The sequence below is a fragment of the Otolemur garnettii genome, unplaced genomic scaffold, assembly GCF_000181295.1.
Source record: "Otolemur garnettii isolate 467f Iridium unplaced genomic scaffold, OtoGar3 scaffold00171, whole genome shotgun sequence".
In the NCBI taxonomy this organism is placed as follows: Eukaryota; Metazoa; Chordata; class Mammalia; order Primates; family Galagidae; genus Otolemur; species Otolemur garnettii.
In genome coordinates this window covers 2,732,595-2,742,751 of record NW_003852566.1, presented here as the reverse complement: position 1 = coordinate 2,742,751, position 10,157 = coordinate 2,732,595, and the positions used below count along the sequence as shown (strand labels likewise).

Below are 10,157 nucleotides of genomic sequence, written 5' to 3'. Positions count from 1 at the left end.
AAGGCCCTGAGGCAGGCAGGACTGAGAGCAGACAGGCTGGGTGCAGTGCACAGGGGAGGGGCACCAGCTGGGCTGCGGGTGAGTGGAGAACAGGCCTCACTGGGCCTCTAGTCCATGGACAAGAGTTTGCTTTTTTGCCTCAGAGCTGGGGACTGCCACCCCAAGGCATCACTCAGATCTGTGTTTGAGGAGATGGGCTGAGCAGGTTAGAGCAGTGAGGAGCCTTCTGTAGCAGCAGCAAAATCTTCACCCGCTTGGGGGCCTCAGAGGACATTGCACAGAAGGGACAGCAGCCATCCAGGGAGTCCTTAGAGGGCACTGGCCCTGTAAACCTTGTTGGCTCCATCCTGGGGACTCAAGTTTGGGTCAGAGGGTGCTGTTCTCATGAAAGAATTTATTCACTAATTAGTCTCACTGTATCATCCCTTGAGGTCCCTTCCAATGGCACCTCTGCCATCACCATCACTGCCCACAGCCCATAACACCTGGGGCTGGTAACCAAAGTGGGGAAGGGCAGTGGAGATGAGTCCTGGGTCCCCACTGCTTATCTCAGGTCATCCTTCAAGCCCACATCAGCATCAGGGTGCCCCAGGCCTGTGCCCAGGGATGTACTGGAGCTTCCAGTCTTCCAGATAACCACGTTTCACTGCCATCAGAGAGGCCACTCCACTGTGAAGTCTCCACAGTGCTCTCGCTGGGAGCTACAGGTGTTGGGTTGTGATGTGAACACACACAGTCCACATCCTTGTCATTGAATTCTGTGTGCCAGGCTGTGAGTCACACTGGGGGACTGTGGAGCAGGGAGCCCCCAGGGACTTGTCAGAGGGGAAGGGTTTGTGTTGGTCCCTGGAGATCTTTGAATGGATGCTTTCAGAGATCTAGTCTCAGGGCAACTGAGCCAGTCCTGGTGCTGTCAGCAGGCCTGCATTTACCACATGCATTTCAGCAAATGCACCCCCAACACAGGAGCCATCTGCTTCAGAATACAGAGCACTCAAGTGACAAAATACAAGTGATTTCGGTGCAAACCACGGTCTGAGAATCCCGCACTAAGGAACCCACAGCTTTTTACAAGACCCCACAAAGAAAATATTTTGTATTTTATTGAGCCACAAGAGGGAGCTGTTAGTTAACTTTGGAAATCCTACCTCTGCCCCAACAGGAACTGAAGGATGCCCTTGACAGAGGGTGAGTTTGATTACGGCTTCCGGGTAGAAGCCACCCTTGCTTGACTGAAAGAGTCTAATTCAGATTCTAAGAAATGAAAATTCACAAATGGCCCAGAAAATCCATGGAGCCCACTATGTTCTGGGAATTAGTGCCCACCTCATGTGTCGCATGGGGGACTTGACTAGGGCTGACTTTGCATCTGATCAGTAGGTGATGCCCCCGGAGGGGCACTGGGCAACATCTGGAGACCTGTTTGTTTGTGGTAATTGGTGTGGGATACTACTGGCCTCTAGTGGGTGGAGGTCAGGGGTGCTGCTGAACATCCTAAAACGGGTAGGACATGTCCTTCCCTCAGACTAAGAGTTATCTCACCCAAACTGTCCACTGTGCTGAAGTTGAGAATCCCTGATTTCAATGTCAAAAGCAATTTTCTCTCCAGGTGGGAAAGGCCTCTCCTGGCTGTGGTTTATGTGTGGCTGATGTGGAAGTTTCTGGATGTTCTCATCAACCATCAGAAGAAGCAGGTGCCCCAACAGAGAGGACCTGCCATCCAGTAGAAGGACTCACCCCCAACAGGTGTAGCGGGGGCTGAGCAAGGCCTCCCTTCCATGTACTCTAAGTGCCTCCTGGAGAAGACACTGCTGTAGTATCACCATGTACCTGTGGGTCCTCAGCTCCCAGTGGGTCAGGACAGGCTACTGGGCCAGGGATTCCCTCATCAGGGTCATCAGAATGACCAGGCCTCATCTGCCAGCTGAGCCCAGGACAGGAAAATACAAAGGCAGGCAGTGGTCCCATGAGAACATTGAAGCCAACAGGTGGGGGGCATGGGAAGGAGAGAACAGGGTGCTGGATGGCAGAGACGGGTGCAGGAAACACCAGCAAGACTGACCCCTGCTCAGCAGCCCTTCTCAGAGAGGCTGGGGGCAGAGGGCCCGAGGCTGCGATGAAATACCCGTGAGCTCAGGGAAGATAGGCTCGGGCGGCATCAGGATGCAGGGGTGGGGCTGGGGTACAGAGGACCGGGAGGGCCAAGGAAGAGACGATGCTCTCAGGAAGAAGGAGCCCCGTGAGGAATCAAGCCAGGGCTCAAAGCCACAGGAGATGCAGACTCACAGATACCTGCGTCCAACGCCAGGCTCCTAATTCTCTCAGGCTACAGGGCCTGCCGTACTCATTTGTGCTTTTTAGCATTCCTTCTCCATCCCTATCACGACAGAAATGTGAAGGCGAGACCCCACACACCCCTCCTTCCTGGCATGTCTCATGGCTGTGAGAGGGGGTGGTATCCACCGTGTCCACACCTGGCTTCAGGTTCACGTCCCCAACTGGTCTGAAACTACAGATTGCTCCGTCTCTTCAGCATCTTCTTTGCATTCTCACCATTGCCAGCTTCACTTTCTTGCTGACTTGGCCTTTTGCTGCTTAAAACAAGGAGGACAGGGAGGAAAGGTCCCAGTTGGGACGCTGGCTCGTGCCCGCCCATGGCATGGCTCACTCAACTTGATTAAGTGACAAGGCACTGGCAGGAGATCCAGACCGTTTTCACTACAACATGAGTTGTTAAGACGTGAAGCCCCCAGTTTCCCTGTTGGGTAGGTGACCACCCAGTGCCACCATGACTGAGGTGCCCCAGGATGGACCCACCGACTGCAGACCCTAGAGACTGTAGCCATTGGCCAGCTTTGGTGACAGAGGGCACTGCCCAGCTCTTCAGGCTGGACTCTGATGGGGCGTGGAGTTAGGTCATAGCCCTCCTAGGCCAAACGGGACCCAGTAGCAATAGGGACTGTCAGGCCAGCACTTTCCACATCAGCCAGGCCCGCTGCTCGCTTGCAAACCTGCTCACATACGTCATCTCTTGGCCTGTCACCATAACGCCTCTGAGAAGGCCGACTTCCCAGCCCAGATCTCAGGCACATGGTGCACTGACCATCCTCATCCACATACAAAAGCTGGGGACCCCCACTGTACCTGAGTGACCCTGAGGTGTGGTCCCCGTATGCAAGGTCCTCATCCTGGGGTGCCCCTGGACCTCCTCTCTCCCTGGGCAGAGGCTTCTTCCTTTTGGTCCTTAGAGGTTTTTCTGTGAAAGACAGATGATCCCAGCCACACCTCTGTGACCTGAGACAAGTGCAACTTCTCTTGGCCTCGCTCCAACCCAGCCTGACATTTCTGAACACCCTCCCTCTCTGGGTCACGTGTGTGCTCAGTTCTTAGGCTATTATACCCATTTCACTGAGAAGGAAACTGAGGCTGGGGAAGGTGTCATGTATTCCCAAAACAACAAAGCTGGTAGGGAGCTAGAGCTTGGATTTGAACTCAGGTCTGCCAGGCTCTCACTGTGCTTCCTTCCATGCCACCCAGCTGACTTTTCAAGGCTTAAATCAGTAAGAAATTGAAAACAGCCCCGGTACCACAGCATCTATGTCAACATAGCTATGTCCTCACACCACCTATGCAGGCACTTGTCCATCACCAGGTTACATCCTGTGGCACCGCTGGGGCTGTTGCTGGCAGAGGAAGGAGGCTTAGTGTACCCATTTCATGGATGGGAAACCAGAATCAGATACGAGACATGGCTGGTGAGCGAACCAGGAAACAGAATCATCAAGTGCCAGAAAGCAAGGGGCCTACGGTGTGTCCTAACTGGGCCTGGTCATTTTCCAACATGAAAACCCAGAGAGGTTAGGTAGAAACCCCAAGGCCACACAGCTAGTTAGTGGGGAACATGGGACCAGCCCGAGAGCCTCCTGCTTTAGCGCGAGGCTGTTGAGGACTCACCTGGCAGCAGCCCGCGCTTACTGGGGAGCAGTTTGGTTTCAGTGAGAGGCACCTGGGCCAAAGCTGCCAGCTCAGACAGGAAGTGCTGCTCAGCTTCCTGAAACAAAGTGGGTACACTGTGGGCCTGCCCGCCTTCCTCCTCCTCTGTAATCCCCGCAGAATGAACTCAGACACTCTGAGCTTGGCTGATGGGACCCAACCCTGGGGTGGACGAGGAGTTTTGGAGAAGCCCTCCAGTGGCTCAGGAGCTGGGAGGAGGCACCTGTGAAGGAGGGGGCTGCTCCTGCCTGGTAATTGGAGACCGCGTGCCCACCCTGGGTCTCCATTCTACAGATGAGAACACTGAGGTGAGAGGGCCTCAGTGACCTGCCGCAGAGGTGGAGCAGCCGACTTCAGAGTCTGGGCTCTTACCTGTCACTGCCGTGGTTTAACCAGGTAGGCCTGAATTCCATGACTTATTAACTGTGTCACTTGGGATAGGAAGCTAACCCTGAAAGCCTCAGTTTCCCCATCTGTAACCGGGAGGGAACCGTAACAGTAGCCACCTCCTCAGATGTTGGAGGATGACATTAGATAGTGTGTAAAAAGCTGTCTGCTCAGCGACTGTCTATAACAGACCCTCAATAAATAAATGTTGGCTACCATTGCTGTCATTATTAGACAGAGTCTCACTCTGTCACCCAGGCCAGAGTGCCCTGGGATCAGCCCAACTCACAGTAACCTCAAACTCCTAGGTTCAAGGGATCCTCCTGCCTCATACTTCCAAGTAGCTAGGATTACAGGTACCCACAACAATGCCTGGCTAATTTTTCTATTCTAGTAGAGACAGGGTCTCGCTTTTGCTCAGGCTCATCTCAAACTCCTGAACTCAAGCAATCCTCCCGTCTCAGACTCTCAGAGTGCTGGGATTACAGGTGTGAGCCACCGTACCTGGCCTGAGTTGTAACTTTTATTTTTATAATTAATCAATTAATTAAATTTTTTTAAATTTTTTAATGAAAATTTTTTAATTTTCATTCTGTCACGCTGGGTACAATGCCATGGTGCCAGAGTAGCTCACAGCAACCTCAAACTCCTAGGCTCAAGTGATTCTCCCACCTCAGCCTCCTGAGTAGGTGGGACTATAGGTGCCTGCCACAGCACCTGGCTAGTTTTTCTATTTTTAGTAGCGACGGGGTCTCTCTCTCTCTCTTGCTTAGGCTGATCTTGAACTCCTAAACTTAAGCAATTCTCCCACCTTGGCCTCCTAGGATGCTAGGATTACAGGTGTGAGCCACAGCGCCCCGCCTACTGCTGTCATTCTTATTGTCACTGTTACTATTGACTGGTGGGGCACATGCCAAAAGGGCTGACACTGTGTTAAATTCTTCCATTCTGGAAGATTTGATTGTTTTTAAGGGTCGTCACTTTGCTTTATTGCTGAACCTTATAATCTCAAAATAATGAGATTTTTCTGTGATGAAATTGTCATTGTCCACCATGGGGACTGAGCCCTGTACATTTCAGACGCAGTGCAAAGCTCAGTGATGGCAGCACTGCCTGGGTGGCATCGGCCCCGACCCCAAGGCACTGGGGGCAACATGCACACAGGCCAAGGCTCGTATCTGTGTCATCAGCAGATGTGGAACTGAAATAGCCCTGCCTGCCCTCTGGGAGCTCACAGTCCTGCAGCAAGACTCAGCAGGGCGACCTTGCCAGACAGGGAGGTACAGGGTCCCCCCACATGGCCTTGTGGCTGACCCGTGGCATGGGGCTGGCCTTTTGCCGTATCTACTCCCTTTTAACTACTGCCCTTCAGAGGCCCCTTTCTGTAACTTGTACCTGCAGCTGGGTCTCAAGCTGGGCTTCCAGAAGGTCCATAACCCTTGCCTGGTGCTTCCGGGCGTTTAGGCGCATCTGCTGGTGCACAGGGAACTGTGCCAGGAACCTCTTCTGCTGGGCCAGCATCCTGGGGGAGGCATGGCGGGCAGTCAGTGCTGCCCAGGATGGCGGGGCTCCCGGCCCCAGCACAAACCTTCCCCTAAGTCTGGTGAGTTGAGGCAATTAGTGCCCATCAGCTGTCCTTGAGCCCTTGGAGTGCTGAGAAAAGCCTGGCCATCATGGACAATTGACTGGGGCACACATGCTCCAGCCCCAGCTTGAGGCCCCCCAGCAGGCTGACTCATAATAGACTGGACACCCTTTGACTGATACATGGCAGTGTACAGACTCCTGCAGGCACAGTTTTCATGTGAGCTTCAGAGAGGCTTGGTGGCCACTCCGGCAGAACAGAGTAGAAAAGGGGAAGAAGCCCGGAGAGGCGGGGCTGCCCTGAGGACCGGCAGCTGCAAAGAGGCTTAGCTTCTGGACAGAAAGGAATCTTATGCCCCGGGGAGGAAACTTCTCCTAAAAGGACCAGAGGGGCCTCAGCCCCTCCCTTAAAAATAGGAAACTTCCTCATATGCTGAGAATTCCTGAATTGGCAGGCACCAGTTACTCTGAGCAGTGAGGCCTGGAGCTGGGACAGAGGCCACATCCCTGACCCCCAGGAGCACCTACCTCCCTCTTGGGAGCAAACTCCCCTCCCTCCCTCTTTGGATACCTCAGCTATTTTTCCTCTGGCCCTCAGCAAAATCCACCCACACTGTTTCCATTACTGCTCCCTGCCTTCTTTCTTCCAATCTTTTAGGACAGGGGCTACATTTTTAGACCTGAAGGCAGAAGCCACCAAAGGTGGCTAGTGTTGTATGTTGTACCCAGAGGCACAACAATGCCACCTTGCTTTTGCTCCATGCTGTCTGCTAGTAATGCCTTTCTCTTCTTTGTCTGTGCCCTGCAAACTCCTATGCATCCTATAAGAGTCTGTCATCCCTCCATCTGCTCATTCATTCATGTGTTAGAGTATGTGGCCTGCCAGGTGCTGTACTGGGTTTGAGACAGTTGTGAGTAAAAAGCTCACAGGTCCTCAGGGCAGATACTGAATGACTATGTGACATAGCTAAGGTCAGTGCTCTGCGGTACAGTCTGCCCCACACCCTCAGAGGCCGAGTTTCACTGGAAACTGTGCCTGTGAGGTCAGGAGATGATGCAGGGAGGGAAGGGTATCCACAGCTTTGGGTGAGCTCCCAAGATATGAGAAGGGGTAATGTACCCCTCCCTACCCCTGCAGGCTTCTCTTCCTTCTCCATGAACCAGGGTGGACCAGGTGGCTACTGAGGTCCCCTGGATCAGAGGAGGGGGAGGGGTCTTTTCCTCCTCTTGGACTACCTGAGTCAGAGGGAAGCCCCTGGACCATATTCATTCATAATAACCCTGTAAGGTGGGGAGGGAGAGGATTCTTGGCCTCCCCCTCCAATTCCCTGAGTCTGAAGCTGTGGGACTCAGAATCTGAAAGTTTAGAAGGAAGGCTAAGCGATGCCTGAGTCGCAAATCTAAGGACTGTCAGTCCCATAGTTTGCTAGACACACAGGAAACTGGGGTGAGTTCAGTCCTTGCCACCCAAGAGCAGGGCATTTGCTGACTGCTGATAGTGACCATCAGAGAATTTATGGTGGGGCTGGGGGTTGGATGCTGGAGTCAGTCTAACTCAGGGGACACTACAGTTCTTATTTCCTACACAGGATGAAAGATGAGGGGCTGGAAGGGCCCTGTGGCCTGTGGCAGGGGTGGGACGCCAGCACAGCACCAGGCCCCATTACTGCTGTCTCATACTTGTAAGTCTCTCCTCCAGGCTGAGCTCCTGAGTGGCAGAAACTGTCCCTAGTACCCAGTTCAAGTCCAAGCAAAGAGCAGTTGCCCACCAGGGGCACACGGGAGCTGTGCCCACAAGCCCACAGCCCCTCGGAGGTCACCTGCACTCCAACGACAGCTCCTGTCATGCCACTGGGTACTTGCACTAAGCACCTGTGCTTACACTGTGCATCTGGCCTGCTGGGGGCTAATTGGACACGTCCAGGACAGACGCTCTAGCAGTGTGGATGGGAGCTGTGAATTCCCTCCCCTCGTAGCCCTTTGCTGGGAGCTGTGCCCCTTCTAAGGGCTCCATGGAGACTCCTCATCACAGGACTTACTGGGTTTTCCCACTTGGACACCGCATCATGATGGCCAATGATGGCCACGCCCCAGACCCAGGACCTGTGAAGACTACTTTACATGGCAAACAGGATATGATATCTGTGACTAAGACCTTAAGATTCAGAGATTAGCCTGGGTGATTGGGGGGTGGGGGTCCAGCCTAAATCAGTTGCCCTAAAAAGCAGAGAAACTTCTCCAGGAGGAGCATGAGGGAGGCAGCAGAAGAGAGTCCAGATGTGAGCAGGATTTGATGCTCCGGCTGATCCTTGTTGAGGGTCATGCAAGGACCAAAGATGGGCCTTTATGGGGTCAGGGCAGCCTGAGGCTGATGGTGCCTCTGAGAGCACAAGGACACCAGCTCCCCCAGGCCCTGAATGTGCTCAGAAGCAGATCAGGACTGGCCCCTGAGGAGCGTCAGCTGGTTTACACACCTTGATTTTGGCCTTGAGAGACCCAAAAAGGCTAGGTGAGCCAGCCCCAACTTGTGGCCTACAACACCGAGATAATCCGTTTGTGTGTGGCTCCACTGTGATGGTCGCTGTCACAGGAAACACCGTCTGCTCCTCACTTCCCTGCTCCTTACCACTTTTTCTGGGGTCACCACCCAGGTGAACAACCTACACCCAAATCCCTGTCTCAAGGTCCGCTTCTGAGGGTACCAAAGTATGAGTGAGGGTGGAGGTGTGTCGGGTTGTGAATGCCACTTAAACCTGCAAAGGAGCCACCGCCATACCTGTCCCTGCTCAGTGATTGACCCCAGGTGCTGCTGCAGGTGCTGAGTGGGGACCACAGAGCAGGACAAAGCTCCTGGGTTTCCACACTGCTTGGGGGAGGCAGATGGTAGGTGTGCGGTGACACATGCGCATGGGTGACATGGAGGGGTTGAGGACGTCATGGTGTGGGAGACCCCCCCCAAACCAAAGTGCAGACCTCACCTCTGGTGGACAGCCTGGGAGGCTTCAAGAGTCCCACCTGCCAGCTTGCTCCCCAGCGAAGCACTACTCAACTCTTGCTTTTTTCGTAGCTTGTGATTTTCCATTCTCTCACCTAGAGCAAGGAACACACGACTTTCAGTTTGTCATTTGGAGGATCGACTGTGGTGGGTCTTGGGCAGGGGCTGGAGTTTGGGAAGAGCAGGACACAACTGCTCTTGAAGGGTGTGGTGAGTGAGGGGACCCCATGGCCTCTGACACTGGCTCGGCATCACAGGAGGGAAGTATCCCAGTGCCCTCTGCCCCACTGCTCCAGCCCCACCTAAGAAAGATCCCTCACTACGAGGGCACCAGGAGGACCCACAAAGCTGCAGCAAACAGGGAAAATGATTCGCCAGAGTGTAGTGAGCCTCACAAATGTTAGTGCCTAAGTGACTCTTTCCAGGGCTCTGGGAAGTCTGGCCTCTTAGTCACACCCCACTTCTTGGAGCTCTTTCCTATTTGCAGATTTAGCTGCTAATGGTTTTTAGAAAGTTTAAACCTAAAGTGACAAAGTGCCCTGAATGGCCCAAGACAGGATTGGTTCATATGTGTCAGCCCAGCGTAATTATTAACAATACCCCCTCTGCTCCTGAGAGGTCCTGGCTTGACAGTCAACTATACCTGTGCTCCCAAACCCCCAGGCTGTGGACCAGGAGTGGTCTGTGCCGTTATGAACTGGACGATCCAGCAGGAGGTGGGAAGCAGGCGAGTGAAACTTCATCTGTATTTAGAGCCACTCCCCATGGATAGCATCCCCACCTGAGCTCCATCTCCTCCCAGATCAGCCACAGCTTTAAGTTCTCATAGGAGTGCAAACCCTACTGTGAGCTGTGCACAGGAGTGATCAAGGTTGTACACGCCTTATGAACACCTTCAGGATTAGAAAAATAGTCTTCCACAAAATTAGCTCCTGGTGCCAAAATGTTGGGACCACTCAACTATAGGACCAGCTCCTACAAGGCACTTCTCAGCTGGGTAATACAACCCACCAAAAAGTAGTCCCAGGGAGCTGTGCCAGGAGACTGTACACTCACTAGCTACACGATGCATGATGGCCACTGCTGGCATCACACTCACTAGCTACACGATGATAATGGCCACTGCTGGCATCACACTCACTAGCTACACGATGAACTATGGCCACTGCTGGCATCACACTCACTAGCTACACGATGA

At 53.4% G+C, this 10,157-nt stretch overlaps 1 protein-coding gene across 2 annotated transcripts in view; it reads right to left on the bottom strand.

Annotated features, from left to right (window-relative positions):
- Positions 1-374: 374 nt before the first annotated feature.
- The window catches only part of EVC (EvC ciliary complex subunit 1), a 77,076-nt gene continuing 67,293 nt past the window's right edge, over positions 375-10,157 (bottom strand). Inside the window, exons 17-21 of one of the 2 annotated variants that reach the window (XM_012811637.2) lie at positions 8,943-9,054; positions 5,776-5,902; positions 3,955-4,051; positions 3,145-3,256; positions 375-2,594 (exon numbers count right to left, since the gene is read on the bottom strand). In XM_012811637.2, the coding sequence (XP_012667091.1) occupies positions 2,510-2,594; positions 3,145-3,256; positions 3,955-4,051; positions 5,776-5,902; positions 8,943-9,054 (533 nt within the window). In that variant the 3' untranslated portion in view covers positions 375-2,509. The remainder of the gene's footprint in view (positions 2,595-3,144; positions 3,257-3,954; positions 4,052-5,775; positions 5,903-8,942; positions 9,055-10,157) is intronic. The other variant, XM_003800191.3, reaches the window with a different exon arrangement.